This window comes from Crocodylus porosus, unplaced genomic scaffold (genome assembly GCF_001723895.1).
Source record: "Crocodylus porosus isolate Cpor-Errol unplaced genomic scaffold, CroPor_comp1, whole genome shotgun sequence".
NCBI classification, from domain to species: domain Eukaryota; kingdom Metazoa; phylum Chordata; order Crocodylia; family Crocodylidae; genus Crocodylus; species Crocodylus porosus.
Window position 1 is genome coordinate 669084 of NW_017728893.1, and position 17132 is coordinate 686215.

Below are 17132 nucleotides of genomic sequence, written 5' to 3' on the forward strand. Positions count from 1 at the left end.
CCTTATCCCTACAGTTGCCCTTAAAGCAATTACCTGGTTAATCATTAAGTCTACGATTTTATTCTATTTATCTTTTATTCTTCCGCTCTTTATTTATTCTTTTGTACGGCAAGTGGCACATTATGCAATCAGCAAACTGGGGGTCCTTTAATGAGGTGGTACTCTAGAAGGGACTATTATCCAAAGCAAACCTTGGCCCTGTTCATAAGTACAATGCTCTCTTGCAAAGGGGATTCAGTGCAGTCATAAATCGTATTTCCTTTCCATTTCGGATGCCTTTATGCTGCTAGAGTGGTGCAAAGGGACCTTTTGTGTGAATGAGAATTGGACGCTCTCCGTTTTTATAGTTGTCTTCTCGGCTGTCAGGACGGATATTCCCAGGATGTAATTCTGGATGGTGCCATTAAAGTCAATGGAGCTCAACTCAATGAAAGCAGTTACTAATGTGGGCCAGGAATCTCACTGGCTGCCGAGGGTCTCTCTGAGAAATCAAGCCCCTGGCTTGTATTCATGGCTCAGTTTGAACAGGGCAGGGGGTTAGAAATGGGTTGTTCCATATGGGGCCAGATCCTCACAAGTGCCAATGTCTGATGCTTGGAAGTCAGCGGAGCCATATTGATTTATCCCAGCTGAGAGCCCACGGAAAGGAAGCTATTGCAGGGAGTGATTTGAAGTTTAGCCTGAGTTTAAGACTTGATGATCTGGCTGTGATTGGAGAGGCTGGGGGTGTCTCAGCTGTTTTATTGCTACACAGGATTTTGAGGAGGAAAATGTCTATTGTCAGCATTTTTGCCCAATAAAAACCCCACTGCAGGGGTTTAGGCACCAGTTCTTCTGCCCAGAGCTGCCACGCAGAGCAGCAGCAAGCGTAACTGAGTGGCGTAAAGGGGCCTGATGGCAACTGAGGATTGGGCCCAGAGCCTTGTTTTTCACTGGGGAGGGAAGGTTGTTTTCTGCATGTCACAGCGAGGCTGGGATCACGGTGTCCTTCACTGCCAGAGACAAACTGCTGCTTGTCTTGTGTCTCGTCCGAGCTGCATCTCCTCCTCTGTCCCTTGAGATGCATCTTCGGGGCATGGGGGGAGGAGGGAAGAGAAGGCCTGCCTGCGACCAGGCTCCAGAACACAGTCTCATTGTGTCTGCTTTTGTTTTCTCCGCATCTCCTTTGACAAGCAGAAGCTCACCCTCGTCCCCAGCCACGTGAGGAGGACAAGACCAGGGTATATCTGGACCGAGGGCCCGAATCACAGCTCAGGGAAGCCTTTCTACTGAGTGCAATGGCCTCAGGATCAGGCCTTAGGCAAAATGAGGCAGAGAAGAGAGGCTTGGCCCTGCTCCCGGGGCTGGATTAAGGCCCAGCTGTTCAATGGGCCAGTGCCTGGAGACAGGTGGGTGAGCCTTGATGGACCATGGAGAGCATCTTCCAGTGCCCCATGCGCCATGAGTTGTGGTCCCTGGCATTGGCAAGCCCTCCACTTACCTGAAGGGATCCCCCAGATCAATGCAGACCCTTGCACACAGCTTCAAGGGGCATTATCCCGTGAATGGCCTACCTAATGCTGCAGGCAAAACCCAGGGAGACAGGTACTGCCAGACACTGCAATGACAGGCAAGCAAGTAGTTCCCAGATGCTCAGAAGATCCCAGGACAAGGACCCAGGCCCAGGCTTCCAGACTGGGGACAGAGAGGAGCACTAGGACATGCCCAAGGTCCTGCAGAAAGTCAGTGGCAGAGCTGAGAGTTTGAATCCAGCCCTGCCCAGTCCATGTCCCATGCCCTCTTCTTGTTCATGCTGACGCCCTTGTCCTGGAAAGCCTCCAGTGGCTCTTTTGCCAAGAGGAGGCCAGTTGGGCTTCTCCTAGGATATAACAGACATGTTCTTCATTGCCTGTTGGCAGCTCCCTTGACTCAGTTGGCTTCTGGCAGCTGGAAAAAGCCCCTCCCTGCCTGCCTAAGAATAGCATGGGGCTCACTGCAAAAATAGCACTGAGTCTTGTCGTGATGCTGGAGAGCCCTGGGAGGAGCAGCAATAATGTGTCCTTAGCTCTTGCTTAGGGGGTCAGACTCTCAGCCGGGTAGAAATGGGCTTTGAAATGGATGGGTCAATGTTTGTTTCCATCACCTGAGGCCTCGCACCTCTGACAGGTGTCGCGCACCCTCCAGGCGCTCTGATGCAGCTACATTGCACCCTTGCAATGAGATGGATCCTCTCCTCCCACAGCCCAGTGCTCGCTGCCCTTCTCTGCAGTTGGGAGGGCACATTACCCATGCCAGCAACTCGCCCAAAGCCACTAACATTTTCCCAGCTGGAGCTGGGGGTAAGGTAGTGAGTGTATCAAGCTGATGCCACTAGCCTGCCAAAGTCTGGTGTCTGGGGATGGAATAATAGGCAGCAAGGAGCAATAATAACCTTTCAGGGTTGCTCAGTTGATGGCAATAGCCGTCAGGCCATGCGGCAGGATCCTCCTTTATTGAAACCATCGGAGTACGGCTCCTGGATGGGAGCACTGGCCTGGTGGATTGTGGGAGAATCCCTGTTCCCTAAAGCAAACAGAAGCCCCTTGGTCAGTGCCCTTTGGTCCCCAGAAAAGCCAAGGGGTGACCTTTTCCAGGGTGGCGGATCAGCCCCATGACCGTGGCCCGAGGAAAATGATTAGTAGCCCACATCGGAATGGTGTTGACATTTTCTCTGAATTCCCGGCCTCTGTGGCTGCGAATAAAGACGGGCTTGTTAGCCAGAGCCGCCCTGTTTTGCCCAGCAGAACAATACAGGGAAAGATGCTCACAATGGGAAATTGTGATTCCTTCTTTCTCGTGCATTCGGGGGGAGGTTATATAAAAAAAAAAAAAGAGAGAGAAAGGGAAAGGCAGGCGCACAAACTGTTTACTGGGCTTGCCGTGGAGGGCGGGAGCTGGAGCCAGGAGGAGTTGCAGTTCACCGGGGGCCAGGAGGCTGTTCAAGACAGAAGATAAAACCTCTCCCAGTTGAGATTAGTTTCCTTCCCTGTCCCCGAGCGGGCCAGCCTGACATGGAGCCTGTGCCGCCTGATGCCAATCGATGCACTTGCTTGCCATGACGGGAGCCTGGAGCTTCCCCAGCCACTGAACCCAGCATCCCCGGAGCAGCAGGTTTGATGTTTTTATGCCTCTGCCCCCAACAAAGGGCCAGTCTGGCTCGGGCACTGGGCCACCCGGAGACCAGCGCTGTGGAGCAGGCAGTACAGGGGAGGGCAACTTGGGAAGGATGGGTTGGGTTTCCAGGTGCTGTTTGGATGGGAGTGATGGGTTGGTTGGTGATGAGGACTTGACTGTCAGCATGATGGGTCTGGGTCTAGTCATGGAGAGGGCAGCAGCGTGGAGGGCTCTGCTTGGGCATGGAGGCTTTTAGGGGCAAGAGGCAGCCTGGGGTAGTGGGTAGAGGCCAGAGCTAGGTTCTTGGAGAGGGGTTTTCCATTCCCAGCTCTGTGACCCAGGTGCAGCCTAGGTGCCTCAGTTTCCTCTCCCAACTCTTGCCGACTTGGACCATAAGAGACTGCACCTTGTCTGGCGCTGGCACCAGGGGCTGTACGAGGAGGCTGCATGCTGTTGTTATGATGGTCCTGGTGCCTGGCCAAGCCTCCTAGAGTTGAATAAAGTCTGAAGGGATCAAGGCTTTTATTCCTGGCTGGGGATGGGAAGGACACTGCCAGAAAACGAACCATGGAGCAGTCTCCGCCGGGACCGAACACGGGGGGTTTGCTGCCATGCACATGACCGAAATAACCCCCTTCTCTCTCTTTGAGGCAAGCTTCACTATGCACCAACTTGTGCTGCTGGCTTCTGCCTGTCTCTCCTCCCTGCCTGCTGCCTTCACCATTTACCAGAAGGCAACTGGGAATCCAGGTGCGTGCGTGCGCGCATACGTGTAGCTGTCTCGGAGCTGGATTTCCCTGTTGGAGGTGGAGGAACTGGGGGGCTGTTTCCATCTCAGCTGGTTGATGTTTAATGACATGGGGGGTCAGCTGCAGTTTGTGCCCAAGGGCAGCCCTTTGGATCCGGGACAGAAGTTCAATAAACCCATTTAACTTAAATCAGTTACGTCTGACACTGCATCCCTCCAAGTTTAGCTTAAACCAATTTTGACCATTTTTTTGGAAGCAGTTATCTGGACTGAACTTCTGTCGTGTTACAGATTTGAACCGGTTTCCAAGCACTGATATTGGTTTATGTGTCATTTCTGTACCTAGCCTTATTGGCTCCCACCGATCTAAAACCTCCCACCATTTTCTAATACAGCCCTCTTTTTCTTTCAAGTCAAAGGTAGACAGACCATGTTGACAACAGGGGAATGGCTGGAAGAGCAAGAGGCCTGTTGAAAGGCTGGGAGGCCTGGGCAGGCTGGGATTTGAGAGGCATCAGTGAAGAGAGACAAGGCTGGAAGGAAAGGGGATGGTGGGAGTCAGGAAAGGGAAGGGGCTGGGAGGTGTCTGGGATCTAGGGTGAGGATTGCGGGGCATCCTCCGAGCAGTGCGTGAGCAGGATGGGATGGAAAGAGCAGGATTGAGGGATGCTTCCAGGGGTGCCCCAGGGTGGTGCTCACAGCCCGTGTGCCCTTGCAGCAGCTGCCCCGCGCCTGCAGTACCTGCTGGAACCACTGCACGAGGTGGTCCACACCCAGCGCGGTGCCACGGTCACCCTGCCCTGCGTGCTGCGCTCCCTGCCCACCAGCTACAAGGTGAAGTGGAGCAAGGTGGAGCCGGCTGACTTCCTGGAGAACATCGTCCTCATCACCAATGGGGCTCAGCACAAGAACTACGGGCACCTGGGTGCCCGGGCCCGCCTGCGCCGCGGCCACCGCCTGGATGCCTCCCTCACCATCACCAACGTGGCGCTGGAGGACGAGGGGCGCTACCGCTGCCAGCTCGTCAATGGCTTGGAGGATGAGAGCCTCTCCCTGAGTCTGCAGCTGGAGGGTGAGGAGCACGGCATCCCGGGGGCTCGATGCTGGGGAGAGCTGGTCCTTTCCTTTGTAGGAGGCCGTGCATCCCCCTCAATCAAGATAGGCTGGCCCAGATGCTGCTTGCTATTTGCCCTGGGGCAAGTCACATCTCCGCTCTGTGCCTCAGTTTCCCTTCTGGCTGTCTTCTCAGCCCACAGGCTCTTTGGAGAGCACGAGGCCCAGCCTTTCACACCCTCTCCCCCTAACTCCCCAGGTGTCGTCTTTCCCTACCAGACCGGCAACGGGCGCTACAAGTTCAACTACTTCGAGGCCAAGCGGGCATGTGAGGAGCAGGACTCCCGGCTGGCGACCTACCAGCAGCTGTACAAAGGTGATGGCGGCCTCTTCTCAGCTCACTGTCCTCTCAGTCTCACCCCGCACACGCCCCACCGACTGCCCCGCTTGGGCCTGCAGCTCTAGAACAGCTGTTAAACGAGCAATTTGCTGAAACAGATCTGGGAGGGAGCGGAAAGAACGTAGCAGAACAGGCAAGAAGGACACGTGTACACATTGCGCGGTGCAGGAAAGGGAACAAACAGCAGAGCACCAGATCGGGTTGGGAGCAGAAAGAAGAGCAGCAGATCAGGCAGGGGGAGGGTGTGGGGCTGATTTGTTGGCTCCCATCAACATAAAATATCCCACCAGTTTCCAATGCAACCCCCTTTTTCTTTTAAGTCAAACCTGTTCTCTTGGGCAAGGGTTGTCTGAAATGTTGATGGAGATTATCACTGATTTCCCCCCCCAAACTTAGTTACGCTTTTTATTAAATGGATTTTTCCTCCCCCAGTAGTATCACTGAATTTGGCATTTTCCATTTTTCCCCCCCACAACATGAAAAAGCCCCAAATCGGCCTTTTTTAAAACTAAAAAAAGCATCAAATGGCATCAACAGAATAATCCATCTGCCATCGTTTCCACTTCCTCCAGATTTGATGACAAATGTACTTTATTTTACCAAAAAGATGGATAAAAATCCCTCGAAATGTTGAAAAAAATTAAACCAACTTTTTTTTTTTTTAAAAGTTATGTCCTTTTTTCATGTGTTTTGACTGTCTCAACGCTGTCTCTTAGCTTGTTTGAGCCATTCTATGGCATCATTTCTTCTGTGTTAATTAACGCAGTGGTTCCTAGAGGGGCTTTGCAAGCCTCTGGTAAGCCTGTAGGCCCTGCAGTGTAGGGCAGTAGTATGTCATGTGGGTGGGTTATAACTCCCAATCCCCTCTCTGCTCTTCCCACTATGTTGCAGTCCCTCGCAGAGCTGGGTGTAGAACCCAGGAGTCCTGATGCCCTGCTCATTCCTCTAACCCTTAGCCCATGCTGCCTCTGGGAGCTGAAAGCAGCACCCCCTTTGCACCGTGCAAGATGCTGGGTAACAGAGAATCAATCCCACTTTGTATTTAAGGTGCCAACTCACCTGAAGCTGCCTCTCCGCTGCGGTAGGATGGGTAGCAATGCCCTGGCTTCCCTTGTACTGACCTTTTCTGCCCTCTCTTGCTGGCTGGACCCACAGCTTGGACCGAAGGGCTGGACTGGTGCAACGCAGGGTGGATTCTCGATGGCACAGTCCACTACCCCATCATCAACTCCCGTGAGCCTTGTGGGGGACGCCTCCTCCTCCCGGGCGTCCGGACCTACGGGGCCAAGGACAAGCAGAAGGACCGGTTCGATGCATTCTGCTTCACCTCTGCCATGAAAGGTGAGTCCAGGTTGAACACGGGGAGGGAGGAGCGATGGCTAATCTGGGCTGGCCTCTGTAGAGGTCCATGTAGCCAGGTGTTGTGTTGCTTGGTGGAGCTGGCTATTGCCACCCCCTGGTTTAGGTCAGCTTCATCTTCTAGTCTACGTCTGTGCTGTGCCGGCTTCATTCTGTGGTCTCGCTTTGAGTGCCTTGTCCCATTCTGAGCTGGCCCGTGTGTCCCATCTCAACCACCACCCCCTCCTCCTGCTCCCCATTCAGTGGTGCCAGTGCCACCCCCTTTGAGAGCTGGGATGAGCCTGCTGGTTTCCAAGCCAGGTCCAAGGCACCACGAGGACATCCCTTCCTTGGCACCTGGAGGCTGATCTGTAGCATCCTGTCCTCATGCCCTCTAGCCCTGACGCCCACCATCCCATCCCTCCTCTCATCCCCCAGGCCGGGTCTACTTCATCCGTGGCCATCTCAACTTCAAGGAGGCCGGGCAAGCCTGCCGCAATCACGGCGCCACCATCGCCAAGGTCGGGCAGCTCTACTCAGCGTGGAAGTTTTCCCAGCTGGACCGCTGTGACGGGGGCTGGCTGGCGGACGGCAGTGTGCGCTATCCCATCACCATCCCCCGGGCCCGCTGTGGTGGCCTCCCTGACCCCGGCATCCGGAGCTTCGGTTTCCCCAACAAGGAACAGAGGACGTATGGGACCTACTGCTACTCGGTGAAGTAGGGGTTGAGGGAGGGGACAACAGGACATGCAGCAGGGGGGTCTCTGCCCTTCGTGCCTGGCTGCCCACCCAGGGCATGAGATGTGCATCTTGCATACGTACTTCTCTGTCCCAGTGGGTCTCCATTCAGTTTGCGGTTCACTCGCACTCTTCCATAAGCATCCATTTTAGCAGGACTCAAATGACTCCCCTCCGCTGCTGTGGCCAGGGTCCACGAACTCTCTGCCTTGCTCTGGGAAGAAAGTCTGGTCTCCACTGCTGGGAATCTGGCCTGAATTTCACCCCTCAGTTTGGCTCAGGGCCACTTTGCCCTGAATTTGGTGGTTTGGGGTTTTTTTGAGCATGCAGATGTTACAAATTAACGAGTTTGACTAATTGAATTTGTCCTTGTAATTTAATAAAATGATGGTAAATCTGCCCCCAAAATAGCACCTTTTTTCCCCTCCCCTCCCTGCTTTTTACTTGCGTGGAGATGTAGCCTGATCTTCCTTGAGCCCATGCTAGATTTTGAACCCAAAACAGGCAGAGTTCAGAGGACATTTGGCTGCTCAGGCTTCAGCCGCAGCGCTCGTAAATGATGGGTGACCTTTCCTGTGTGCCAGCAGCAGAGCAAGCATGCGTCTTCCCCGGCTGTGCATTTACATCCAATGTATGGGTGGAATCCAAGGCTGGGGTTGCAGCATTAGAAGAAATAGCTGCATGGATCCAGATTTTGCCCCAATTCAAACCTCCCTGAGGTTCAGACATGCTGGTTCGATCTCTCGCCAGTAGCTGGGAAAGCAAAAAATCCCAGAAGAGCCATTCTGAGCTTGCTGACAGTCCTACCCCAATTGCTTCCTTCTCTTGAACCCTTAGCACTATTGCAATAGCAGCTGGTTGCACAGACGGACCGCAGGGCTCCCTGGGGCTGGGTGCTGCACAAACACGTGCTGCTGGAAACCAAAAGGACAAACAGAGTGTCTGCTTATTCCCACATTACTGAACAGACTCTGTTAGATCAAGTAGCTCAACCCAGGTCCTACGGGAAGCCCGTGACCATACAGAACCCAGTACTCCTACAGCTGTTACCCACAACCCCCGCCTTTCTAGAGCTGGAAAGTTTTGCTGATGGAGCTGTCAGCTAGGAGCATGTTGGGATAAAAACCACAACTTGCTGCTGAGCTCACGATGCCATGGAAACTCTTGGATCCGGGACAGAAGTTCGATTCACTTGTCTAACCTAAATCAATTAGATTTGAGTGAACATTAAACCAGGTCCATCTTAAGCCTGGTTCCACCATTTTAGACCCATCTATGCACGCCAAACTTCTGTATGGTTACAGATTTAGATTAGTTTCTGATCACTTAGACCAGTTTATGTGCAATGTCTGTATCTGGCCTGGATGTAGGCATGGCTGAGAGATCTGTAGCCAGCTGAGTTTATCGGGAAGGCGTTTAAGCTCTGCTCTTTGTGGTGACATGGGGATCTAGGACAGAAGTTCAGTAAACCGATTTAATCTAAATCAGTTAAGTCTGATACTGCATCCATCCAGGTTTAGTTTAAACCAGCAGTTCCCAGTCAGTGGTGCATGTATCACCAGTGGTACACAGACAACCTGTCAGTGGTACGCGTTAACAGGTTTATTATAATTACTTTGTATGACACAAATTTGCTGGTGCTACTTAAGGTTATATTGTTTTAAATTGGTGGTGCCCAATCTGTCAGAGTTTGGGAGCCTCTGGCTTAAACCAATTTTAGCCATTTTGAAAGTGGTTTATCTGTACTGAACTTCTGGGTCAGGGACAGAAGTTTCATAAACTGGTTTGGCTCAAATCAGTTAAGTCTGGCGCTACATTCAGCCAGGTTTGTTTTAAACTGGTTTCAATTGTTTTGAAATGGGTTTATGTGCGCTGCACTTCTGTTCTGTTACAGGTTTAAACCAGTTTCTGATTACTTAAACCGGTGTATGTGTAATTTCTGTCCCTACCCCTGTTGTGTTACAGATTTGAACCTGTTTCCAGTCACTTATACTGGTTTATGTGTAATTTCTGTCCCTAGTGGGTGTCTCCACTGGGAGGCACTGCTGACCTAGCTGTGCCTGCTCAACACTAGGCACTAGTGCAGAGAACAGGAGTGTATTGCTTTTCAGGGGTTCAGGGATATATTTGTTAGCCATGTTGGTTGGAGACAGAAAGAAATGCAAAACTACAACTCTTGGTTCAGAGATGATACCTTTTATTTTTTTTGTGATTTCTTAGCTTGTCTAATATCTTTTTCTGCAAGCTTTTGGGCTCATGAAGGACATGTGAGCCCAAAAGCTTGCAGAAAAAGATCTTTTTTTTGCAATGTCTTAGCTGGTCTAATAAAAGGTATCATCTCTGAACCAAGAGCTGTAGAGTCTTGCTTTTAAGTGTCACTTTCCCTCACTTTTAATTGATCTTTATTCTTCCCTCCCTGCCCCTGGCTTTTACCAGGAGGTAGAGAAAGGGAGGAGAGAAAAACATGCATTTCCACATAATTTCCCAGTGAAAATTTCCCCTCCAAAGCTAAGAAATCCATGTGAGCTCGGAGAGTTTAATTTCCAAAATAAAGCATCCTGCCTATGGAAGCTGGGCTCTTGTAGGCCCGGGGCGCGTCTTGCCCCCCTGTCTGTCCCCACTCTGTTGGAGGCTCTGTGTGGGCAGCTCGGGCTGCTCAGACATCAGCATCCGCGTCCTGCAGGAACTAGATGCTGGTTTGGAGATACCCCAAGGAAGACACTGAGGCAGCAACTGAAGCTGACAACGGACCAGGTAAGGCCTTGCTGCGTGGTTAAAGCAGTTAAGAGCACTTCCAAAGCAGCCGATGAAGTAGGTTGTTGTCTACAAAAGCTTGTGCCCCTCTGAACCAGTTAGTCCGTATGGTGCCCCCCAGCGTTGCTCCTTGCCTTTGGCTTTACAAAGCATCTTCCCGAGTCAAGGCAATACTGCAAATACCACCTCTCCCACCTGTCTGCTACCAGGACCGTAAGTGTCTCGGGGCAGAGACCCACTGTCTTGTTCTCTGCTTGCCCAGTGCCTAGCACCCCCGGACGCTTGTACATGTTCATGACCTTTTCTAGATTGATATATTCTTTGGGGGTTTTTTATGTCCTGCAGTGTATCGCAATGAGTCCTGCAACTATTTTGCACGTTACAGGTTTAACACTCACAACTCGTCAGTATGCTTTTATAAGTAAAAGAGGCTAGCGGGCACCTCATCACCATGCTACCCGCCCAACCTTCTACTACTAATTTACAGCAGGGGCCACTTTTGAGCTGTCAAATGTGTCGTACACAATACTTTTTAGTTATAAAATAATGAAGCAAGAAGCAGTCATATTGTAATAAGCATTAATATTATTAAAATATTGTTATATATTAATATATACTAATATATTCGTATTAATATATTATTATATTAATATGAATAGAATACAACTCCTGGCCAGCCCTTGGTGTCGGGGGGGGAACCCAGGCTCATCGTGGCACCCTCTCACCATCCCCATTTTCGGGGAGCCCGGTGCTGCAGTTTCGGGTGATATCTCCAAATTCCCAGAAGCCTGGCTGAAGGGGTCAGGTGGGACAGGCCCAGGCACTCTGCCCTGCCTCTGCAGAGCCATCAGCGCTACTGAGATGCAGCCAGAAGACTGGAAACGGAAACAGAGAGGCTATCACCTCTGCTCTGAAACAAAGCAAACCACGGTCTTCTCCATCAGTTTATTTATTTTAATATCAGCAACAGCGTAAAAAAAAAAGTCATTCACTTTGAACAAGGGGTGGAGGAATATGGGGTTTTTTGGACGTGATGGAGCGGGCGGTCCCCATCATCTGGACCAGATGCTAGCCATGCCCTTGACTCCTGGGCTGTTGGCTACTGGAACTGATGTGCCTCATCTGGGCTGGCCCTGGACCATCTCTTGACCTACCTACCCCTACTCAGAGAGCAATGGGGTAGGTGAGTCTGTCCTATCGAGCATCTATTGGGGAAGCTGTCTAGCAGAGATGTGGCCTGCGCTGGTAGAAGCTGAGCGACAGAGCTTTCTAAGCCTCTGGCTGGCATGAGCTATGCCAACCCTGAGAAAACAGGGCTGGAAGGGGCCTTGAGAAGCCATCTAGTCCATCCCCTGCTGCTGGCTGCATGGGCCCCAGGGGTTTGGCTGGCTTCGCTATCCCAGGCATATGCTTTCCCTACCTTTCCACCAGGGAAGTGGATTTTAATGAAGCTTGGGGCCCTCTAGGATGGTCTGGAAGTGTAAAGGGGTCTAATCAGGCATGGGAAAGACATGCTGAGCCTCTCCAGCTGGTGAAGAGCTGACCTCAGTGTCTAGCACTGTCCCTGCTTTGCACCTCCAGCACTGGGGGATGGGGAGGGTTGGGAATACCCCTTCCCTTGGCTTATTTCTAAACTGGGCCCATATTTATATGGGAAGTGTGATCTATTTTTCTACAGAGCCAAATCAATTCCAACCAACCAAAGCGTCAAGGAGCTGACTGCCAAGGTATGAAGTGCATACGTCCGCTGGCTGGCGAGATTGACTCCATACACCATCACACAGCTCTGTTCAGGGGTCAGAGGTTGCACCATCCTCGTCTCCAGCAGCCGTTACAGTTTGGGAGGCACAATACTCTTTGCGCAAAGTGAAAAGCTACGTTTTATGTTGCTGTTGATTTTTTTTTCTTTTTTTTTTTTAAAAGGGAATCTTTAGTTACTAGACTTTTTTCTTTATACAGATATCAACCAAACGCACAGGGGGTGGAAGGCATCGCTGCGGTGTGGGCTGGTGCCCAGGCTGCGGGGCTGAAGCTTTCCCCGCGTGGTTTGCAACCAGCCCCAGTGACAATGCCCTGGGAAGTGAGGTCTTCCCTCCTGCATCCAGGCTCAGTCCTCAGGGGTTTGAGTCACACCTGGAGAGAGAGGCAAGGAAGGAAACTGTGGGTCAGACATCACTCCTGGTGCTGGCGTAGCTAGGTGTATTATAAGGCTAGAAGAACCATTAAATCCTCTACTCTAGGGTGCAGAATTACACCGTGTTATTCCTGTAGTAAGCCCAGTAACTTCTGTTGGGAGGAATGGATCCACCAGAAACACGGCCCTCAGGAAGCTCCCGCTCTTTCAGCCTCTTACTCAAGGCAGGATCATCCTTGACTAAACCATCCCAGTCTAGTGTCTGTGTCTCATGTGCTCTTGAAAACTTCCAGGGTTTGAGATTTCAACAGTGTGTCCTGGTTTCCAAGAAGGCTAATGGCATCCTGGGTTGCATTAGTAGAAGTGCTGCCAGCAGATGGAGGGAAGTGAGTCTTCCCCTTGATTTCAGCACTAGGGAGGCCACATCTGGAGTCCTGTGTCCAGTTTTGGGCCCCCTGCTGCAGAAACGATGTGGACAAGTTGGAGAGTCCAGCGGATGGCAACAAGAGTGGATTGGGGTCTGGGGGACAGGGCTTCTGAGGAGGGGCTGAGGGAACTGGACTTATTTAGTCTAGAGAAGAGAAGACTGAGAAGAGATTTAATAGGAGCCTTCAACTCCCTGCAGGGTGGCTCCAAAGAGGCTGGAGCTGGGCTGTTCTCAGTGGTGGCAGATGACAGAACAAGGAGCAATGGGCTCAAGCTGCATCAAGGGAAGCTGAGGTTGGATATTAGGAAAAACTTTCTCCCTAGCAGGGTGGTGAAGCACTGGAACAGGTTCCCCAGAGAGGTGGTGCAATCTCCATACTCGAAGGTTTTTAAGGCTTGGCTCAACAAAGTTTTGGCTGGGATGATGTAGTTGGGGCTGGTCCTGCTTTGACCAGGGGCTTGGACTAGATGTGACCTCCTGAGGTCCCTTCCCACTCTCACTTTCTATGACTGTATGAATCCACCACCTCCCTACGCAGCCTGACTACCCCCCGCTGTCCCAGAGTGACAGACTCCTTCCTCATCACCAGCTTCATTTTCCCCTGCTGCCATTTGGGCCATTGCTCCTTCCCCAGTAGCTGCAGAGGATGGTCCGTCTACATCTTCTATGTCACTGCCCTTCAGGTGCTTGAAGACTGTGATCAAATCCCTCCTCAGCCCCATCTTCTACAGACTCACAGGCAGAGATTTGGACTGATGGAAAATCCATCACTCCCCTTTGGGAGTTGGAGTCAGGGGTTAATCCACCCTCAGCTTTTCAGCAGAATGCTTTTTTCAACCCCAAAATGCTGTTTTTCATCCCAATTCACGGGAGGGTGAAAACTGCAGGGATTTAACCCCGTGGTGCAGGCACTCACTTGGCAGGCAAGCAAGCTGGGGATGCTCCCACATCCCCTCCTCCTGGCACCGGATAATGGGTGAGTGGCGCTGGGTGAAGCCCTCCAGGCACCGGTACCGCACGATGGAGCTGATCTCGTAGCGTTGCTTTGGTTTGCCGAACATACGGGCATTGGTCACCTCTGGTGGGGAGCTGCAAGACACTGGGAGGAGGGAAAGGGAAGGCAGGCAAAGGCAAGGATATGTGCTGGGCTCATGGCAGGGATGACCTTATAATCCCTCCGAAGTCCTGGAGGAAGCAGAGTCCTCTAAGCATCCCATTGCAAGGCTGTCTCCCTGCTCAACCCACTTGGGACCCACAGACCATGTGAGAAGGAGTGGGAAATTTCCCAATTTCTACCCAGATAATATTAGGAAGATTTTTTTGTTCTACATGTCTGGCAAGATGCTTCAGCTCCTCTTTTCCACACCAGCTGTACCATTTGCACCAACTTCATCTGGTTCTCTTTGTAGGCCACAGGAAAAATGAGTCCAAGCCTACTACAGAGGGGAAAACAGCCTACTCTTGCTGGCAGTCAGCTGGATGTAAGCATCACAGAGGCCATGCTGTACAATGGAGAGAGAAGGTCCAGATGTTGCTAGAACCAATTTTGGGATTACAGCCAAAGCACAAACCCTGAAACTTGCCCTTGAATATCTTTGAGCATGTTCCATGTGGTCAGTGAGTCATAACTGTCCAGGGGGCTGAGTGAGGTCGGTAAAGCCCCTTCTTTTGCCTAGCTGGCCAGCACATAGGGTTCATGGGGCCTGGGGAGTTCAGCTTTGCCTCAAAAAGGTCAGTGAAAATGACTGCTTCTCATGGAAATGTCCCCTGGGGGGGGACCCACAGCTTCCAGTTCCATGCTTGCAGAAAAGCCCTGCATGGGATGCTTACCTAGCCCCATTTTGCATGTATAGGACAGGTGGTAGTTGCAAGGCACGTCACTCCATTGCCCCCCGTCATGCCACACGATGACCACGCAGTTCTCTCCAGATAGGAAGTAGCTGTCAGGCTGCCCGGGATGCCAATTCTCATAGAGCTGTCAAAGGGCAAGGAGGAGCGAATGAAAAAATCAGCCAGGGACTAGAGCATACAAAAAGTGCATGCATTAAATGTCAGGAGACAGGACTGGGTCTTGGGTATGGTCATGAAGGTCATGAACCCTGGTTGCAAGGCTGGTTCAATATGCAGCTCTCGCGGTGTCTGATTTGTCGGTAGCCCTGCTCCTGCTATTATCTGAGCTGGTTTGCTGAAGTTGTATTCACTGCAACATGGAGGGGCTCTGGATGATTCTCACCCAGGTGCTGGGGCTGAGCTCTGGCATTGGTTTTAGAGCAGCCTCATTTCAGTGGATGAGGAATCCCCCATGTCCCTTGCGGAGCTGGGCCCCTGGTACAGACCTGCCCTGTGCCGGATTTACTCAGCGCACTAGCTGTGATTGCAAAGGTGCAAGAGGGGATTCTGGAAGGCACATCAGGGCTGACCCCAAGGCAACCCATGGGAGAGCGGGCACAGTCCCACTACACCCTGCCCTTCAATGCAGCCATCCCTGGGGTGGAAAAGTAACAGCAAGTACCAGCAGAGAGGGAAGGGTACTGCATCCACTGCATGGTGCAGCCGAAGGACAGCAGCCCAGCCTGGAGCATGGCGCGGCTTGGGGGGAGACACCAGGGTCTCACAACCAAGAATTCACATGAGGTCTAAGCGTTGGTGCTATGTTTTTTAATAGGCTCAGTCATATAGGGCTGCTTGGAGAGCCGTGATTACAACCCATGTGAGTCCACGCTCATGTGCACGTGCATTCGTACCTGTGTGCACACACACGGTGCTGCAGGCTGGCGTTACACATGCACGTGCACACACATATACACACACACTCTGCTGCATGTTATTATCCAGTTGTGAGTGCTGGATACTTAAAAAGCAAAGGTGAGTGGCTCTGCTCTTTCATGAAACGTGGATGCTACCAGTACCACAGCATCCAGGACTGGCACAGTTGGCCAGCACTGACTCAGAAACTCAAACCCCTGAGGCCTGGACCACTCCAGCCACAGCTTCAGGGTTCAGCATGGGCCTCCCAGCCTGGACAGATGAGGCTTAGTTTGTGCAGGGGAGCAGGGTCCCAGCTCAAGAGGGTTTGGCACTACTTAAGCAGCTTGTCCTCTGGAGCAGTGTTACCATAGACCCCTGGAAGCAGGAGCTCCAATTGAAGTGTCTCATTCACACCTACAGGTGGGGAATGGCTTCCAGGTGATGGGAAGGAATAAAGGCTGTTGATGGGGTTTCTATTCTTTACTTGGTATCCGGCGCAGTGCTGAGTGCCTGGGACTTACCAAGGGACTCCCATCCGACCACTGGAAATCACCCTCAATTGTTCGATCGTTCAGCCCAATCCACTGATACTCCCTGTACTGATCTGGAAGCCACAGGGGTTTGCAGTTAGGGAGAATAAAATAACAGGCACAGCCAGACTGGACAGGTCTGTCGGTCTTGGAAACACACACATGCATGGTTGGTAGGGAGTGATCACACATGCGTACAGGCACATGGATGGTAGGGAACGATTGCACACACGTGTGTTTGGTAGGGAAAGATCACAGGCATGCACACACACACCTGGTCGGTAGGGTGCACATGCATGCACACGTATAGTTTGTAGGGAATGATCTGTGGCTAAAGGTGTGGGCATTTAGGGGGTTCTTTTGGCTTCCTAGGCAGAGGTCTCTGCCGTCAGACAGGCTCCATATCATGGCCTCAAGAAACTGCTAGCTCTTGAGCAAATGCTCACACTCCGGACATCCAGCAACCTAGGCCTGGGGTCACAGCCGGAGATGCAAGGCCAGTACAATGAAGCCATCCATTCCTCCCAGCCATGGGCAGCTATCACTGGGGGAAGCCAGGGGGTCCCGTGGCAGAGACAGAGGCTGTGCAGCATTGGGTCCCTGGTACCTTGATTTCCCCCCAGCCACCAACACCCACCCTTGTTCACCCTGCCAGCTGCAGCCCTGGCACAGTGCAAGCATGGCCTCCTCCTGGGACCTCTCCAGACTGGCATCGAGGGTCCCTCCTGTGCCAGCCTGTGGCCCTGGCCTCTCTCCTACCCTTCAGGGACCACCTGAAGGCCACTCACTGTTGATGAAGTCCTGCTCCTCGGGAGTCAGGATGTTAGCCAGGTGGCCGCCATAGTGTCTGCACTGCATCTCTGCATCCTCCCAGCTCCGGCGGGTGGAGAAGTGCTTGTAGCAGGAGCCCTGGAAGCTGTCCCAGCCTGGGCCACACTTTTGCAGGTCTGTGGGGGAGGAAAAGAGGCAGGGGAGGGTCAGGACTACCCCTGCCACTCCCCCAAAGAGGGGAAGAAAATGGGGGTATTAGCCATCAGCTAGGCCAGCTATAAATCAGGCTCCCCCAGCAATTAACTGCTCATTAAAGGCAGGTCCTACCTCCCCCCCCACACACCTGTTTCACAGCAACA

General features: G+C 52.1%; 2 protein-coding genes across 5 annotated transcripts in view; one reads left to right on the top strand and one right to left on the bottom strand.

The window, feature by feature from the left end:
• Positions 1-2491: 2491 nt before the first annotated feature.
• Positions 2492-7809, top strand: HAPLN2 (hyaluronan and proteoglycan link protein 2). The gene is made up of 6 exons (XM_019555564.1): positions 2492-3129; positions 3783-3882; positions 4599-4952; positions 5193-5309; positions 6489-6674; positions 7110-7809. The coding sequence occupies exons 1-6, from the start codon at positions 3049-3051 to the stop codon at positions 7391-7393; spliced, it is 1122 nt and encodes a 373-aa protein (XP_019411109.1). The 5' UTR covers positions 2492-3048; the 3' UTR covers positions 7394-7809.
• Positions 7810-12154: 4345 nt separating this feature from the next.
• BCAN (brevican) overlaps positions 12155-17132 on the bottom strand; it is a 34553-nt gene continuing 29575 nt past the window's right edge. For all 4 annotated transcript variants that reach the window (XM_019555580.1, XM_019555589.1, XM_019555597.1 and 1 more), the window contains 5 exons: positions 16791-16949; positions 15994-16076; positions 14555-14699; positions 13641-13823; positions 12155-12296 (listed from right to left, as the gene is read on the bottom strand). In XM_019555580.1, coding sequence (XP_019411125.1) covers positions 12271-12296; positions 13641-13823; positions 14555-14699; positions 15994-16076; positions 16791-16949 — 596 coding nt within the window. In that variant the 3' untranslated portion in view covers positions 12155-12270. The remainder of the gene's footprint in view (positions 12297-13640; positions 13824-14554; positions 14700-15993; positions 16077-16790; positions 16950-17132) is intronic.